We start from the raw sequence: 19,832 nt of genomic DNA on the forward strand, positions 1-19,832 counted from the left end.
TTGCCCATTTCATTGTGTCTGCTGTGTTCTTGCTGAGAGAGCCCGCCCACACTCTCTTCTGATTGGCTGTGGTTTTTGATTGATTTTATCGCTTCTCATTGTCGCATCTAGTGTGGACAGTCAAATTACTAGAACCTGGAATGCTGGAACGCTGGAATCTTATCGCGTCGTGTCTGGTTAGGACACGGTGTGAGGTTCTATATGTGCAGTCACATGAACTGTTTTAAATATGTCTTTAGTAGCTTTCTGGGCATCTGAAAGTGTTAATTATCTTGCTGTCAATGCAAGCCTCACTGAGCCATTGGGTTTTAACAAAAATATCTTAATTTGTGTTCCAAAGATGAACGAAGGTCTTTCAGGTTTGGAATGACATGAGGGTGAGTAATTAATGACAGAATTTTCATTTTTGGGTGAACTAACCCTTTAACTTACTGGACCCGGAACATTACTTTAATAACGATAATGCCATGTAAATTCACAACTGCACATGGATTCAGCTAGGCATTCATTCTGTGTTGATAAACTCCATATCCCATCACTCTTGCAGGTTCTCATTATATGGCACATCTCAGATGCAGGCGCCATGGTGATTTGAATGTGTTTTTAATTCATGTGAATGGCCTGGCAGAGCTGCTGCGGGCCGTTAATTACCTGCCACTGTGAACATCAGTCAGTCTAATGAGAGGAACTCCCGCCCTGCATGCAGCACGCATATTAAGACTCTAATCAGCAAACCTGCAGCACGCAGCCATAGGGACCTGACTACTTCCTACCCCATATAAAAACGGTTAAAATTATGGGGATTTTGAAAACATGGGTTTGAAATGGCTTTAATGAGGGTACAGCATGGATCTGAGATTTTTAAGGGTGATACGGGGCAATGCAAGTCTTATCTAACTGTCTGATTAAAGTTCATTTTGTGAAATCGGCTGTATCCCTTCTTACTCTCTTTTCACATAAAAAAAAAAAAAAAAAAAAAAAAAATTCAATCGATAATGCATTTAATTTTTTTATTTGCTTCACATCATCACCCCATCTTACAAGTAAAAGTGGCAAAATAGCAACAAAATTTAAACAAAAAAAGTTTCAAGTTTTTATCAAGTTTTTAATGTTATATGTCTACATGGTGTTTTTAATGTGCTTTAAGACAAACCATGTGCAAATTTATCAGTAAACACCATCGTGGAGTATTTTCTCCTTAAAACTGCTGTGAACCTAAAAAACACGGTTTGAAATTGACGGTTTCTTACGTCACAAACTACCTTGTAACCAATCACTCATTCAGATGCCCAGAAAGCTACTAAAGACATATTTAAAACAGTTCATGTGACTACAGTGGTTCAACCTTAATATTACAAAGTGACGAGAATGACGAGACTTTTCAACAATATCTAGTGATGGCTGATTTCAAAACACTGCTTCGAAGCTTTACAAATATTGTTTCGAATCAGTGGTTCGGAGTGCCAAAGTCACGTAATTTTAGTAAACGAGGCTTCATGTTTCAAAATTTCAATAGTTCACGTAACTTTGGTAGTTTGATACGTGATCCGAACCACTGATTCAAAACAAAAGATTCGTAAAGCTTCGAAACAGTGTTTTGAAAGCAGCCATCACTAGATATTGTCGTTAATTATTATTATTATTATTATTTTTTTTTTGGCGCACAAAAGGTATTCTCGTCACTTTGTAATATTAAGGTTGAACCACTGTAGTCACATGAACTGTTTTAAATATGATTTTAGTAGCTTTCTGGGCATTGAAAGTGTTAATTGCCTGCTAGCAATAGAGGCATCACTGAGCCATCAGATTTGATCAAAAATATCTTAATTTGTGTTCCAAAGATGAACGAAGGTCTTACGGGTGTTATAAATTACAGAATTTTCATTTTTTGGTGAACTAACCCTTTAAGGCATGAATTTTTTTTTTTTTCAAGGAAAGAAATGTTTAAATATGTCATTTTGGTGATCAAAGACGAGTTTTAAGGGATAAAATTATTGACTACAGGAGGACTCATTGATTTTAACTTCAAGAAATGTTTGTGTTCTTGTACTTATGTGGTGCACGATTCTGTTGCTACTGAAAATTATTCAAATATTTATTATTAGTCAACAATGTTAAACAAACCAAACATTAAACAAGTCAACAAATGATAATCATATATATATTTATATATATATAGTATTTATTTACACATTTTTCTATTTACATATCTTTGAAAAACATAATTCTGTACACAGCTATTTAATTCAAGATCATTTCATTCACACCTCTTTTAAAATCCATTCTGACATTTCTGTAGGTTGAAGTCAAGAAACTAAATCAAGAAGCTTGGTATCCAGAAACTCTCCCAGAACCCCACGTAGCTTGAACTCCATGTTATCCAGGCACTGAATGTCAGTTACAGTAAACTCTTTCAATTCTATGGCCCATCAAACAACCAAGAATACCAGCAGAGCTGCTGTTTATGCAGAAGTGAATGTTGTAAAGGCAAATGGTATGCTTTGCCACATCCTAAATGATCATGAATGTAAAATAAATATCTGTGATGTTGTCAATCTCTAGGCTTAGGCACAACTTAAGAGGCTCATGTAAACAGTATATAAAAAAGGAGAAGAAAGAATTAAAAAAAAAACTGATTTATAGAATATATCTTGTAAAAAAAAAAAAAAAAAAAAAAAAAAATGAAAATAGACTTATCAAGTGCAGTTTTAATTCAATTTAGTTTGTAAGAACTGGCACACAAATTTAAAAGCCTGATGACATGATTGAAGCTGCGCGCAGTTCAAATACTGACAAAATGTCAAAAGTCAGAAGCTGATATCCCCAAACACATCTATTAATGACAGCATTGTACAGTCGGTACAGATTATTATATCAATATCAAAATGGGACGTCAAAATGACAGTGCCATGAGCAACAGAGAAAGCAGAAATTGAATCCGTTCTTCAGTTTTCGTCTCCAGCTGCCTTTGTTGACTGAACCTGTGCCTCGCAAAAGTCAAGCAGCCAAAATAAGGCAAATTTTATTGACTCCATTCCAATGCCTCATGGGCACTGTTCTAATATAGAGACAAAATGATCACCCTACGAATTCTGGCCGCTTCCTGAGGTAGACCATGGTTAAAATAAGTGTTCGTAGGCGCTGTTTAAACCAAACGATCTTACTGCAAATTTTTATAAACCATGTTTTCTCAGTAATGTCTGTTTATTGCCATTAATCAGTTGGGCCAGCATCCACCTTACTGTTCCATCCTAGTATTGTGGAATCCTGCCGTCTAAATGAACTTTTCCGCAGATTCAGTGCGTGAAAAAAAAAATTCTTGGAAATGGTTGTGATTAAATTCAAGAAGAAAAAAAATAAGAAACAAAGATCAAATTAGTGTATTTCAATAGCGCATGATTCTGACATCCGGTTGACTCATGGCATTCGGAGTGCTGATATTAGTAGAAATGCGGAAAAATCCCAGGAACAGTTGCAGTCCACTGTACACATTCCCACCCCCATAAAAAAAATGTCACTGTTTCACTTCAGTATCATCACAAAGACAGTGGCGCCTCCGAGGTCAGTAGGGGTCGTCGTATTCAGGGATTGTGTTGGGCGAAGCCTCATCTTTTGTAATGGTTAGGGGCGTCGGCAAAGGCAAACTTCAACCGGTAAGCTTCAGCTAGGAGAACGCTAACTTCCTCATTTCCCCAGTGCATTGTAGGTAGATTCTGGAGCAGAATCATTAGACCCTGTGGAGGATAAAGAGATTTTGTTTAAAAGGATTGCATGCACATATACAGCAGCGATATACATTTTCTAATCAACTAGTGGATGGGTAGTCTTAGAACAACAACTAAACAACTAATTAGTATTAGTCATATATGGACACTTTGGGGCCATATACACCAATCATACATGTCTCTTCATTTGGACACAATAAAATCATGTATACTAATCAGACATGTTTCTTAGCAATTTATGGATGCTTTAGAGCATGGGTGTCCAAACTCAGTCCTGGAAGGCCACTGTCCTTTAGCTCCAACCCCAATTAAACACACCTGAAGAAGCTAATCAAGGTCTAAATAGGCATACTAGAAACTTTCAGGCAGTTGTGTTGGGGCAAGTTGAAGTTAAACTCTGCAGGACAGTGGCCCTCCAGGACCGAGCTTGGACACCCCTGCTTTAGGGTATGCCCACCTATCGGACATGTTTCTTGGTAATATAAGGATTCTTTAGAACAGGAGTGGGGCACTCTAACCCTCGAGGTCCACTATCCTGCAGAATTTAGCTCCAACTCTGATTAAATTCAGCACAATCAGAGAGCCAAGGTCTCAGAATTGCTAGAAAATTACAGACAGGTGTGATAGATTAGGGATGTAGGACAGTGGACCTTCAGGGCCAGAGTTGTCCACCCCTGCTTTAAAATCTTTATCAGATGCATTTCTCAACAATATATGAGCAGTTTAAGGTCACACAAATCAATTAGACACGTTTCTTAAAGTACCCCTGTGATGATAATCAAGTTTTTAATGTTGTTTATATGTCTATGTGGTGTTTTTAATATGCTTTAAGACAAACCATATGCAAATTTTTAAGTCAACACCATTGCTGAGTATTTTCTCTTTAAAACTGCAGTGATCTAAAGACAGTTTCAAAAATTTGGTTTGAAATCGCTGGTGTTTGTGACATCACAATCACGTCAATGTGCCGGCGGGCTTTAACATATTTAATTATGACCGCTCTGAAGCAAAGGAGTCGTATCAAAGCAAACACATTATTAGCTGTTTGATAACATAGGCAAAATATTTTATAACGAGAATATTTTTGGTGCACCAAAAAAAACAAAATAACGACTTATATAGTATTGGCCGATTTCAAAACACTGCTTCAGGAAGCTTCGGAGCGTTATGAATCAGCGTATCGAATCGTGATTCGGATCGCATGTCAAACTGCCAAACTGCTGAAATCCCGTGACTTTGGCGCTCCGAACCACTGATTCGACACGCTGATTCATAACGCTCCGAAGCTTCTTGAAGCAGTGTATTAAAATTGGCCATCACTATATGTTGTTATTTTGTTTTTTTGGCGCACCAAAAATATTCACGTCGTATGTTTTTAGTACATTAATGGATCTTGAGAGAGGAAATGTCATTGCTGGCTATGAAGGCCTCGCTGAGCCATCGGATTTCAACTAAAATATCTTAATTTGTGTTCCGAAGATTAACAAAGGTCTTACGGGTGTGGAACGCCATGAGGGTGAGTAATAAAGGACAGAATTTTCATTTTTGGGTGAACTAACCCTTTAAGGCACGAAGAATTTTTTTTCGCAGGAAAAAACCCCAAAACATTTACATATGTCATTTTGGCGATCAAAGATGAGTTTTAAGGGATAAAATGATTGACTACAAGGGAACTTTAATGACTTGGGTACATGTAGTTGTGTCAAAGATATTTCACTCAGATGTTTGGTTACAACGAACCAGTCCAGCAACTCACCAATTCCCAGATAAATTTGCTTACAACAAGCAGCTTAATCAGCTAGTTGGCTGCTGGAAGACATTTTAGCATCCTAATACACATACATCCCTGGAGGAAGTGTTGCATTGGCAAACAACATGCCTTAACTTTGCTGGAAGGAGTTTTACTTGGCGTTTAGCAGACAAGGAAAGGCATCGCTGCACAGAGTTGTTTATTTCTTTTTCTTCAGCGGGGTCAAGCCATGCTATCACAAAGCACCACCGTACTCCTCTAAATTATTATAACTTTCAATCACAGATTCTTTGGCTGCTCAATCTTAAGTGTAGGGTGAAGAGAGCGAGCTGCCTGTCAAGCTGTGTGTTTCTCTTCTCGCTCGGTGCGGTCAGGACCTCGCCGGTGGAAGCCCATTTCTCTTAGGTATAGAAGGCCAAGTCTAATTCACTCAAGGCGGCGTCAGGCGGCTCCAGCAGGCCTCAGAGTCAATGACTGCATTAGAGCGGCTTAGAGCCTCAATATCCCAGCCTAATTCACCTATCCTGCTGGCCCTGATGAAGGAGAATGAGAATGCTTAATACTCTATCACAGAGGGGTACAAGGGGGATGGATGGAGGTGAGAGAGGTAGGAGGATACAGGAAAAAAGCGATAATGTATATTGTATTAAAGAGAAAGTCAAAGTGCCTAAGACATTTACCAATTAATAAGCCAAATCATCATTTGATTATTCATTCAAGAACTAATGAGTATCTCAACTGAATGCACTTAAAATGCCATTCTCTCTAAGTTTGGGGTGAGTGTAATGAAATCATATAAGGATGAAAGAGCAATCAGACATGCCTGATATGGAGTGTATCCTGAACATAAGAGCTGCAGCATCTCAGACTGTTCTGTTCAGACACAACAGCTCCATGAATTCAAAGCGTAACACTTTAAGGCTCAAATACATCTGTGAAAAAGCTTGAGTGTGAGAAGACGAATGCTTTTGGCTACACAAGCTTGATTTTCCACGTCACTGCATACCGTAAGATGACAGAATGCAAGTTGTAAGCCAATGCAAATGAGTGTTGCATTCTCAGTGTTGTCGCATGGGGCATTAGGTGAGAAATTGAACAAAACAGACTTCTTTGGCTCTGTCTTGAGCACAGACAATTAGACTAAGATTAAAAAAGCAGAGCAATAACAATATTGTTTGTATTACAAAAGTCTTCATTAGGCTTCCATTTACCCCTCCAATGTATGATTCAAAGACTATGTAAGTAAAAATTGATGTGGAATTCCCTGTGCAATTTCACAGGCACTTAATTGAGGCATTTTATTAAATGTTACAAGTCGAGGGACAACACCAAGGAGAAAAGAATCATCTTCATGATGTATAAAATTGATGCTTGATGCTTTGAGTAAGTAGATGCTCTAATGCTTAAAGGGTTAGTTCACCCAAAAATGAAAATTCTGTCATTAATTACTCACCCTCACACTCGTAAGACCTTCGTTCATCTTTGGAAAACACAAATTAAGATATTTTTAATAAAATCCGAGAGGTATACGAGTCGTCCATAGACAGCAATTTAACCGCCACTTTTTCAAGGTCCAGAAAGGTACTAAAGACATTGCTAAAACAGTCAACGTGACTGCAGTGGTTCAACATTCATTTTATGAAGCGACGAGAATACTTTTTGTGCGCAAAAACAAAAATAACGACTTTATTCAATGATCTCTTCTCTTCTGTGTCATTCTTAAAAGTGGTGGTTAAATTGCTGTTTATAGATGAGTCAGAAAGTTCTCGGATTTCATCAAAAATATCTTAATTTGTGTTCCGAAGATGAACAAAGAGCTTACAGATGTGGAAAGACATGAGGGTGAGTAATTTGTGGCAGAATTTTAATTTTTGGGTGAACTAACCCTTTAAGTATTCAATATGAGTATTAAAACGGACAGTTGTGAGTATGAGTACCAAATACATTATTTTTGGTACTAGGCGATACCTACATTTTTGGTAGACTGAAGGCCTTTGCACACTGAGTCCGAAATTTTTGCATGCGTTTTTTTTCGCATTCGTAATCCTAAAAAATCGCCACGCACAGAGACCTTGCACACCGAGTCTGATGCGTATTAATGAATGCGTTGCAAAAAATAAAAAAATAAATAAATCGCAAAACAATACAAAATGAAGTCTTCAAGCAGTGAGCACGATTTAGTTGTCCTCTCTCTGTTTTGTGCTGTAGGCAACGTGGATCAACTTGTCAGATGGCATTCGGGATTTTTGCGTTCGCGTACGGTGGCTCTGAATTGTCAAAACGTCTCTCAAAATGCATGCCACGGATGCGAAAAACGCAGAAAATCGAACCTGATCCGAATATTTTTTTGACAGACGAAAGTTTCGGAGGCAGTGTGCAAACGTGATTGACAAAACGCGAGGTCGAATTTATTTTTTAACGTGTGAAAATTTCACATGCGAATTTCGGATTCAGTGTGCAAAGGCCTTAAGCTGTACAAAGTTTTTTTTTTTTTTTTGTGTGTGTGTGTGTGTGTGTGTATGTGATCATTTTGACAAGTACTTGAGGACAGAGTCATATTCAATAGAGATACTTATATCAATAACTATAGCCGTCAACTATATTTAAAATGAAGTCATCCATGTAATAGTCAAATCAAGTACTAATCAACAGAGTCATCTTAGTCTAGTGTATTTTCTCTCATCAAAACCCTATATTAGATCACTAATTACAGTAATGAGCCAAGTCACATAATTAGAAATAAATTAGTGATATAAAGGATCCACATAGCCAACCAACCAATGATTGATTGGGCACTATCCTTTTCATTGCATTTAGGACTTCCTCTCTAGAGTACGTAAACAAATAACATACTGTCAGAAGCATGGGATATTGTAAGTGCAAACTTTATTTGCTGCAAAGTAAGGAAAATTCCCAATTGTAGAGTTTTATGTACAGATCAGAAGGAATAACTACATTAATTCCTATCACATTATTTTTCATAATTAATTGTACATTAACATATTGAATTGGCTTTCTGAGGATTCTGTTATCTCAGAGTAAGAAGTCATGAAGATGATGTGCCAAAAATGGGATTACAGAAGCAATGCTACAGGGAATGACTTTGATAACCAAGTAATATTCTTAAAGTTACACACCCACACTCCAGAATGTATTTAAATCAGCTGAAGAGTTTTCACAATCTGAACATTTCCTTACACAACCTCCACAATGCAGTATATATTGCACTCCAACAGGTAACAGCAGATGAAATCTTTCGTTAAATGTCAACAGACCCTTCATAGACTAGGATTGGTCTCCAATCATTTTTGTGAAGTGCCCATGTTCTCATTGAATTCAAGTAGACTGTTTAATGAAGAAAAGTGAAAGTATGTAAAACTTTGATGGTGAATAATATATCTGAAGATCATTGTAAGATTGTGTAGGTGTTAGTCCAAGAGCTTTGGTCTTTGAAGAGTAATCTACCTTTTCCACAACTGTTGAGTATCTGAACACTTAAGCGAATGTATTTTTGAGAAACAGACCTGTCTAAAGATGTCATCTGAAGATTGATAAATAAAAAAAAAATATATATAGTGCATACCTCACTAAATCACTGTACATGCAAAACAGTTGTCAACTATACTTAAAACAAAACCATCTGTGCAATAGCCAAATCTCCTAATCAACACGGTCATCACAGCCTAGTTTTCGACAAATAACTAGATTAGGACACTAATTACTTGTAATGAGCCAAGCCGAATAATTGGATATAAATGAAGTATCTAATGATCTACACATCCAGCTAACATAATTGATGCAGGACTGTTAATTTTTGTTGCATTTAGGGACTTTCTCTCTGGAGAATGTAGACGGACGGCAAATTGTTAGTTATGGGACAGAGTAACAACATTGCCAATGGCCATTATTACAGTCAATACGAAATGGCATTCACAGCCCATTTTTCCCCATAATGCGATAGATTTCTGAATGCAACATGGCATTTAAATTAAAACACTAAACGTTGGGATGCACAATATACTGATGATCATAATATATGTCCAAACAATTGTTTGATCTTAGAGGACTGTAATTTGATTTATTATTTAATCACTTATTCAGCATTTTTATTATTATTATTCATGTCATTTTATGTTTTTATATTTTATATTACTTATTTTATTCATTTCCTTGCTCTTTCAATGCTTGCTCTTGTTGTTTAATCTTATGATAGTGTGGGTTGAAGGGATGTTTGTCTTCATGAGATAGAGATAAGAGAATGTCTCCATTTCATGGGTTTAACGTCACAGGACGATGTTGTGAAGCAGTAATTTTCCATTGTTTTTGCTGTGGTATAATAACACTTGTTGGGATTGTACTGGTTAGACAAAGTCTAAGCATTTAGCTTTAAAGGATTAGTTCACTTCAGAATTAAAATTTCCTAATAATTAACTCACCCCCAACTCATCCAAGATGTTTATGTCTTTCTTTCTTCAGTCTAAATGAAATGTAGGATTCCTCCACAACCCAGCCAAGGAATAAGGGTCTTATCTAGCGAAACGATTGGTCATTTTCTATGTGATGTGGCAGGCATTAGGTAATCAGGTTGGAAAGGTCACGGAAGTAGGCGGAAGTACTGGGCAAGTGTTTACAAAGCAAATGTGCAAAGACTTAAGGTGCGGTCACACTGCACTTTTCGTTCCATTGACTTCCATTCAAACGCATGCGAATGCGTCAGACCGGAAACGCAAGCTCGTACGAAAAAATTTTGCATTTCGCTGCATTCCAAAGCTCAAATTTGGTGAATTCTGACCTGTGAATTCGCATAATGTGAAGACGTGCGACCAGTAGAAGATCAATTCGTCACGGCATGACCTCTTGGCTGAATTAAAAGAATTATATTTTTGCAGTAAAGTCGAGTAGGTTCTATATTTTTACAATTTGAATGTATTACTTTAAGTTATATGTTGAATTCATGTTTCTAAAAAAGACACTGTAGACCGTGACGTCATATCACGACCGTTACAGCATCCGAAGACATTTTGCACGTTCAAAGTCTAGAGTGACGGCGGCTTAAGTCAAACGGCCTTTACAAAAAAAGGTAAAACAGCGATGTCTGACGATTAGAGGAGAAAATGAGATGGAGTTTTTCGCCCTACCACAGTACTTTCGCCTACGTCACACGTTGCCTTTCCAACATGATTACGTAATGTGTAGTGCATCGCAGAGCTAGTGCAAGATGAGCATTTGTGGTTAAAGGGTATATCAATTTTTATTTTTTTATTTTTAGAAAATGACCGATTGTTTCTCAAGATAAGAACCTTATTCCTCGTCTGGGATCATGTAGATCCCTTTGAAGCTGCACTGAAACTGTAATTTAGACCTTGAAACCCTATTGAAGTCCACTATAAGGAGAAAAATCCTGGAATGTTTTCCTCAAAAACCATAATTTCTTTTCACTAAAAAAAAAGACAAAGATCTTGGATGACATAGGGGTGAGTAAATTATCAGGAAATTGTAATAAGTGAACTAATCCTTTAAGACATTCAGACGAAGTCTGAGCATTGAAAAATATGCAACTAAGATTATTAAATAAACTCTTTTTATTATCATCACTTTGTCTCCTGATTCTGCTCTTTCCTGGCTTTCTCAGTCAAACTCTCAGGCTGATAGAAGACTTATATCTTCTGGCAGTGATTCGGCATCCGGGGTTTGATCTAATATTTCTGACACTGAGATCCATCCTATCTAAAATTTTGGCACAATCTAACATGCAGGACCCAACATTATTTCTATTTGGCCTGCACAATGCTAACACAAATAAAATAGCATGCTTACTAAGTAAGGGTCTGTGCAATTTTTATAAGCTGATCTAGTAAGTTATCATTTCTGTGCAGTTATGAATCATGCAGACCAGATATTAAATTTCATATTGACTTTAAGAGTCAAGTTTTACCTGCAGATGTTTTTAGATGTATTCAGGGTGTTCATAAAATCTATACTGTCAATATGGCTGCCACATGCATTAAGAATCTGACATGGTGCTGTTACACTGCAAAAATATCTGCAGAGCATTTTGAGAATCACCCAAAATAGAACAATATTTATTTTTGGGTGAAAAAAAAAACCTGACGGTTAGTTAGTTAGACATGGAGTAGATTCAACCTCATCTAAAGTGACTTATATTGCATTTCCAACAGGAACAATCCCTCTGGAGTACCCTGGGGTTAAGTGCCTTGCTCCGGGGCTCAGTGATAATGGTGGATCTTAGAAATTCTCCAGGTTCACGGATCATCCCTTTCCATTACTAGCCAAAATTTTCCATTGCAAAGCTAAGGCCAACACTGCCTATGACACCATTCCCAAGTTGTATCATATGCATATATTACATTGCAGTTTGAATAAACTGGGACAGACTTTAATCAAGTCACGCTGCACAACTGGACATCAATAATAAATACAGCACCAAAAGCGACGAACGTAGGGTGTACAGTAGTTCTAGATTCAAAGGTTGGCCTAATTACATACAAAAACATGGTTAAAAGCCCAGTTAAATTGGCAAGGTGAAAATGCAAAAACAAAAACAAAGCAAATGCAACTTAAGAAAGATAATAGCTTTGACTTAAGAAGGATTTTCTTCGAAAGTGGCATTTATCTTGAAACTCAAGGCATTTTGATTGTTTTATTCTGTTGTGTCTTATCTTCTTTGGAAATTGAATTGTGTTTGCTAACTAACATTCAGTATCTCGTATGATTGTATATTGTAGCCTATATGAAATGCCCTAGAGGTAGGAATGTTCAGACGCTTTGCATCACAGAAATACATTATATTTTAAAGAATATTAAAATAGAAAACCATTATTTTGTTAGAGACTTGAGACTTCTTTTAAAAACATTATAATGGAAATGTGTTCAATCTTTTGACTGGTACTGTAATTTAAACTATTATAGGCCTATACAAAATTTTCTTCATATCATGTGCAATAATACGTGCATGCATGAGATCACAAAAATCATGTTTTTTTTTTTGTCCTGAGTGGACTTTAATCCTGTTATCAGCATGATCACAGAGGGTTTTTTCACAGCCTACCTGACTGAAAGGCCTCATTAATATGCAAGTCATTTCAGGTCATTATTATGCAATTCTTTTGTTTTCTCAGGTGAGAATCACCCATTATTCATGATGATTCACGCCTCCACGCATACTGTGTTTCTTGACAAAAAGTGTCTTAGAAAATTTAAATCTCTCTATTGTTTTATATGAAGGAGTAGGAAGGATAATTTTTTACTTCATTCTGAAGCAAAAACTCTAGTCTACAACCTCCAATACCCAGAAGTCTTGTGAACACATATATAATATTATTTTTTTGGCCTTATTTCAGTGATTTAATTTTTTTGTTTTTTCAATAACCACGCATAAACGTTATTCCTTCAAAAACACAAACATGTACATACATGTTCCTCACATATTATTGTAGCCTAGTTTGTGCTGAATACAGTGTAATGACACTTTTGTCATTAATATGTTTATAAACAACTGAAAAAAGCACAAATGTCAGGGCATGTCAAAACTTCTCCAGGGCCCCAAAAATCCTCAGACCCCTGAGGGTTAACCTAGCAGCATTCAAGCCAAACAGATAATAATAGGCAGAGCTGCAATTGTGTGTATTTTGATGCAGACATTTGGACAGATAAACCAGTGCCATGACGACACCTCGCTAATGACTGATGTTTTCAAAGAACTTTAGCATAGCAGAGACGGATTACTATATTCACAAGGCTGGTGAAGGAATGTTTGCCGCCAAGGATTACGTCACATGGAGACTTTTAGCCCCTCATCTTCTTGCTGAGCCCTCCTGAATTTGTAAGAATCGATCAGGGGCTCAAGAACAGCGGCGCAGTCACTCCATCAAACGGCAAAGTCGTAGCTCTGCAGATCCTGAGCGTTTGATCCCTGTGTTTTAAACACTCGTGAGACTAACCGGTAGAGAGGTGGTGATTGATTGCGAGGAACTTTATAAACAGCTTTGTTTATCAAGGCTTCTGCGAGACGGAGAAGCGTTAGGTTTGAGACTCAGCGTTCGGGTGCACGGGGAAGGAGCAGAACTGTAATTACTTCCAGGATATTAAGTCCTCCATGCTTTTCCATGTCTCTTTTCGGATAAATTGTCCCTGCCTCTCGTTGAGCGAGCTTCCTGCAACAACAGTGACACTCTATCATTAAACTGTATTAAAGCACATTTACAGGCAGGAGGGTTGCTCTTGATTCGGGACCTGGACGTATGACGATTAATCATTACCGGCGGGTCTCCTCCAGAAGCTCTAGTGTGGACAAAATTACAAGTTCTCTGATGAATGTGCTAGGTTTTCGATTAATCAGGAAGAGTTCATTTCACCTAATCCTTCAATGCAACCGTCCTAATAGAGTCAACACTATAACTCTAGTGTAAAAGATGGCAAGGGAAATATCTGCACTACTATAAATCTCTAGTGATGAGTGTTTTTTTATTTTTTTAAATCACATGCAAATTCACCTCTGACTAACTGTAATCTTACACTCTACAACACAAAAAAATAATAATGAACTTGCAGAGGCCCCCAAGAGGGAACAATATGACACTGTCGCTTTGAATTAATTTAAAGTCAAACCAGGCAAAATGAACAAAATGAAACTTTCGATCCGCAAACAATTAGATAGTGATTCGCACTCAATTACAGCTTGCTGTGAACTGTTTGTATCCAATATGCATGTATAATGGGAAGTTAATTGAAAAAGTGCTTGACATTTGCACTGCAGACAAAAAGCAGCAGACGGACTATGTGGAAAGTAGGCTTTTTCTTAGCTGCAAGAACCCAGAACTACCTACGATTGACGCCACAGCCATTTGCTCATTGACATATGACCACCCACATTTACATACATACACATATTCTGTATTCAAAAACTGGCCCATTATCCAGAGAGAGATAACGAGGAGGAAGTTTGCCCATATTCAAACTTTGTTCATTAAGATGAGTTATGCCAGGAATTAAGTCACTAATAGCAAATTACATTGGTTCTTGTGTCTCGTAACTTTCAGTGGTTATTTATTTCTAAGGAATTTTAATGGGATTTACATCTTGCCCAAAGCAAATTTGTTGAGAAGATTTTTGTCATATACATGCAATATGTAGATCTGTAATAAAGTTATAATCTTATACTTTTATTTTTTACATATTCAGACTAAATGGCCCACTGTTGCTATGTTTGCCTCAAATTTGTTTTATGAAAATGCACGCTCTGACTGGTATATCATTGATTTTGGTTACTGAAATGCTGTTATCAAGCTGTTGAAGTTATTTGTAGAATTATCCTGTGTTTTCATCTGATATACAGAATATAATTACTTTTGTGTATGCAACCACCCACACTCAATCAACTGTTTTGATGTCCATGTAATTTGCAACCTGATTGTAATATAACACTTTATTATGCACATGCACAATTTGAGAGGCAAGTCAATCATAAGATATATTTATATAGAAGTTTATAGTTGATATCAGTATTCTTTTCTATCCCAAATTAAGTCATTTGTAAGATGACTTTCTCAAGGAGTGAAAACACTGGAAACACTTTGAATAGTCATTGTTTTTGCAATTTCATTTGCCACTGGAAGAGGTGAAGATATTAGAGATTTCTCCCTTAAAGGTACAATATGTAATAATTTTGTCCGCTAGTGGTCACTAGAAGCCTATTCAAAACAAAGGCGTAGCTTGATGACGCCAAGTTTTAGAGCGGAATCTTGGGACATGTAGTCTCCATCTCAACGGACGGTGCAAAAGAATAGGGATTGGAGTCGGGAAGAAATCATGTTCATGGAAGCGATTATTAACGTTACTGTAGCATGAAGCAGAGCAGGACTGTGTGTTGTGGGAGCTGAACGAGGTCGCTGGAGCGATTGCGCAACACACGCCTCACGAGCAGCTGAACTTTTATTATGACACAGTCACCGGCGCCGCTTTCGCTTTTCCAGTCATGAGTATGAGGTAACGCAGCTCTGTTTATCATATTAGATACATTTGAGTGTGTTGAAAATTTTTAACATTACTCTGTGCATTCGCTCGGCGGCTGCTGTGAGACACTGTTGCACACTGCAGTAAGATTTTTAGAATATCATATTAAATATTGGGTGTGTTGTGTTGATAAATGGCATGCAATTAATTTTAATACGTATTGTATGATGGAGAAAATTCTGTATTACTGTTACTAAAAATAAAGCTGCATCTGATTATGCTATGTTAGCTATTTGACAAAATAGTGTTTTTCTCTGAGGCATGGTAAAGCAAAGTACTCGAAAAAAAAAAAAAAAATTTGACCACGCTATATAACAATATATAAAAAAATAATTAGTTTTCTGTCTATAAATATATCAAAACAGTTGTTCCCTTGCCTATTAAAACATGTAATATATTAAAGCGTCTTTGGTGTTTCCATGGTTTCTACAAAATAAAACCGGAAACTGAGGGTAACGCAGGTATGACGCAATAGGTTGTTTGCAATAACGTGGTTCTGGTGATGCGCGAAATACCGGTGAAGGGCAAGCGGTGAAAATTAGAATGCAAGAGATGGAGAAAAGTCCTTTCTGTGCTGGTTTAGAAAGGTATAAACAGAAAATCACAACATATGTTGGACGTGATCTTTACGTTATGAAGATAAGCGACTTTTCCATTGAATTGAAAGATTTTCCTGCCATTGAGGAAGGAGGTAGATATCATAGAGAATGTGAAGCTGCCATCATGCTGCGTTCAGTTCTAGTTTGGTTTGTTTATATCGCGCTGCCTTTCTACTAGTGAAGTTAGGGCAGTATTTTGATTTTCTGTCACGATTGTGTAAAATGTCCCCATTGTAGGTCATTTATGCTGAATCGAGAATCGCAACAGGAGCTCACGTCATCGTTCAGGGAAAAAAACTGGACGGTATAATACAATTGTTCCCTTTTATACATGTAAAAACACAGTAAGGGAAGCAGGCTGAGGAGGTAACGGGAAGACGCCATATATCAAATCTAATAATGTCACTGATTTAACCCACTCCCTATGTTTTTGAAAGTGTTGTCTTTGTTGTTGAATCGACTTCTGTCAGCTTGTTAAACATTTATTTATTTGGACATTTTCTACCATATGATGGCTGAAGCAGCAGCGCGTGACACTGTTCTCATGGTAACCAGATCAACATTGTGAACGGAATACTACAAAACTAAAGTGAAAACACCAAATTATCATTCAATGGGATAAAATAGCTTCTCTCAAACGATACCATGAAGAATGTGGATATTTAACCAAGTCAAAAAACAAATAAGGTACGCAGGTAGCATCTTCATTTCAGTATCAGCAGACGCAAAACGCTATTAAAGGCAACAACTTTTAAAGTTAAAAAACGATATAAGTTATAAAAAACGTTATGTAAACGATATAAACACCTTCTGGGTTCTCGATTTTATCGATTTGAGCAACCATAAATGACGCAAAACATACGAATTTTGAGTTTTTGATAGGATTCCTATATAGAAAAATCGCTTCCTGCCCTCCAAACTCATTTGCGCTGCTGCTGTGACGTCATGTGCAAACAACCTATTGACAGGCGACTCCGCACACGTCCCGGAGCCTTGGTTGAAATTGCAATTTTCTCACGATTTACAAATAGTTGGAAACATTTGGGATATTGTAAGTACTCAAGTGAACAAAATATATAACACTGGCCTAGTGGTTTTTGGATATTTTACTGCAAAAATATTAAAGGTACAGCAAAGTCCCTTTTAAGGAAAGTCTGTTCACTCGGCGGCCATATTTGCAACGCCTCCGGGCAGCTATTTCGGGCATCCAAGACCAAGTCCTATCTATTTGAATGGGGGAATCCAGAAATCTCAAAAACTGCTTGGTGAACTCCCAATTAAATTACATATTTCAAATCAGCAACAAAATCTGACATGAACCGTCCCATAAATGTTGTTTCTTATAGCATTAAAAAAGCCTATTTTTCAGGCTAGATGAGCCAATGCGCATATGCAGTCCTATGCACGAGTCTCCGGTTTCTATGGGACATATTCCGCCATATTGCGCGTTGCAGTTTCTCCCATTCATAACTAATAGGAGTGAATGGTCTTTCTATATTGGTACAGTACCAAAACAGCCTCTAATAACAAACAAAAACTTGTACGTAACTGTTACTTGGCTTGCATTACACTAACAAAATCATATAGCAGTTTACTAAAACTAACTTGGCACGGTGAGCAAAATGATTTAGTTTTCTGTCACAGTAGCACTTGATGGAATGAAGAATCTCAGTGATGTACACACTTGAGAACACGAGTTTAAAAGCTGTATTAGCTCAGAGGTTCGAACGGTAAGCCAATCAGCCACACGCCCCTAAGAGCCCACACAACAAATTAAGAGTTTGTCTGCTCACAGTTATTCACACAGACAGCGAATCCATTTAGTTTCGGCTGTTTGAACCACCTGAGGTGGAACGAGACAAAACATTAGGAGCCGATAGTTGCTGCTTTTTAATTTAGCAGCATAATGAACGTAACAAGCGTGAACCACCCGGCTTCCCCTCTGAGTTCTTTGCCATTTCTTTTACTTTTATTTATTCAGTCATTTTTGAAAGACAAGAGGGAAGAAAGGATGGAATATTCTTTGCACTTGTTCCATTCGCAGATGAGTTATTGAATATATCCAAATGAAAGTATAAGTGTTGCATACTGAACTTGATTCTTTTCTTTTTCTGAGAAACCCATGGTGCTTGTCCATGCCAAACTCACCGGCAATATATTAGGGTGTTGGGGTTTTTGTGATGTGGTTGTTACAGCATACTTTTAAGTGTGTTGCTATGTGGTTACTAGTTGTTCTGGGTGGTTGCCAGGGCACTGCCAGGTTAGTGTATAAAAGTATACAAAATTATCTCGGTTTCATACAAACTTGCTGTGAATGGAGGTCTCACTGAGCCATCGGATTTGATCAAAAATATCTTAATTTGTGTTCCGAAGATGAACGAAGGTCTTATGGATGTGAAACGACATAAGCGTGAGTAATTAATGACAGAATTTCAACTTAAAGGTGCCCTAGAACTTTTTTTTAAAGATGTAATATAAGTCTAAGGTGTCCCCTGAATGTGTCTGTGAAGTTTCAACTCAAAATACCCCATAGATTTTTTTTAATTCATTTTTTTAACTGCCTATTTTGGGGCATCATTATAAATGAGCCGATTCAGGGCTGCTGGCCCTTTAATTGCTTGTGCTCTCCGCCCACGGAGCTCGCGCTTGCCTTAAACAACATAAAAAAAGTTCAAACAGCTAATATAACCCTCAAAATGGATCTTTACAAAGTGTTCGTCACGCAGCATGTCTAATCGCGTAAGTACAGTGTTTATTTGAATGTTTACATTTGGTTTCGAATGAGTTTGATAGTGCACTGTGGCTAAAGCTAACATTACACACTGTTGGAGAGATTTATAGAGAATGAAGTTGTGTTTATGAATTATACAGACTGCAGGTGTTTAATAATGAAAATAGTGACGGCTCTTGTCTCCGTGAATACAGTAATAAACGATGGTAACTTTAACCACATTTAACAGTACATTAGCAACATGCTAACGAAACATGTAGAAAGACAATTTACAAATATCACTAAAAATATCATGTTATCATGAATCATGTCAGTTATTATTGCTCCATCTGCCATTTTTCGCTGTTGTTATTGCTTGCTTACCTAGTCTGTTGATTCGGCTGTGCACAGATCCAGACGTTAATACTGGCTGCCCTTGTCTAATGCCTTTCATAATGTTGGGAACATGGGCTGGCATATTCAAATATTGGGGGTGTACACCCCGACTGTTAAGTAACAGTTCTTCGGAGGTCTTTTAAACAAATGAGATTTATATAAGAAGGAGGAAACAATAGAGTTTGAGACTCACTGTATGTCATTTCCATGTACTGAACTCTTGTTATTTAACTATGCCGAGGTAAATTCAATTCTTGAATCAAGGGCACCTTTAAACATGTTACAAATGATATTTCAATGGCCTCTTTTGGATTTAGTACAATGTTAATTAAAAAGCCAAATATTTCATTTTAAATGGAAACAATATGTTGTTTTAACAGTATCATGCTAGATATTTTTTTCTTGCACTATAAATTGGTCTTTATGAATTAAATTATATTTTAGAAAGGAGGTCCCTCACAACGAAATCATCATACTGGGTGTCTGTAGCATTCAAAAAGTTTAAATCCTCATTATTACATTTTTAGTACATAGAACAGACTGACCAAAGAGCTTGTTGCAAATTTTAAATTAAGTGTGAATAAAGCACAGAAATAACCCACGTTTGATATAGATATTGT

General features: G+C 37.1%; 1 protein-coding gene across 3 annotated transcripts in view; it reads right to left on the minus strand.

Moving 5' to 3' along the window:
• Window positions 1-2,160: 2,160 nt before the first annotated feature.
• The window catches only part of tbc1d22a (TBC1 domain family, member 22a), a 191,858-nt gene continuing 174,186 nt past the window's right edge, over window positions 2,161-19,832 (minus strand). For all 3 annotated transcript variants that reach the window (XM_048154976.1, XM_048154978.1, XM_048154977.1), the window contains one exon: window positions 2,161-3,734. In XM_048154976.1, coding sequence (XP_048010933.1) covers window positions 3,606-3,734 — 129 coding nt within the window. In that variant the 3' untranslated portion in view covers window positions 2,161-3,605. The remainder of the gene's footprint in view (window positions 3,735-19,832) is intronic.

The sequence above is a fragment of the Megalobrama amblycephala genome, linkage group LG14 (genome assembly GCF_018812025.1).
Source record: "Megalobrama amblycephala isolate DHTTF-2021 linkage group LG14, ASM1881202v1, whole genome shotgun sequence".
Classification (NCBI taxonomy): Eukaryota; Metazoa; Chordata; class Actinopteri; order Cypriniformes; family Xenocyprididae; genus Megalobrama; species Megalobrama amblycephala.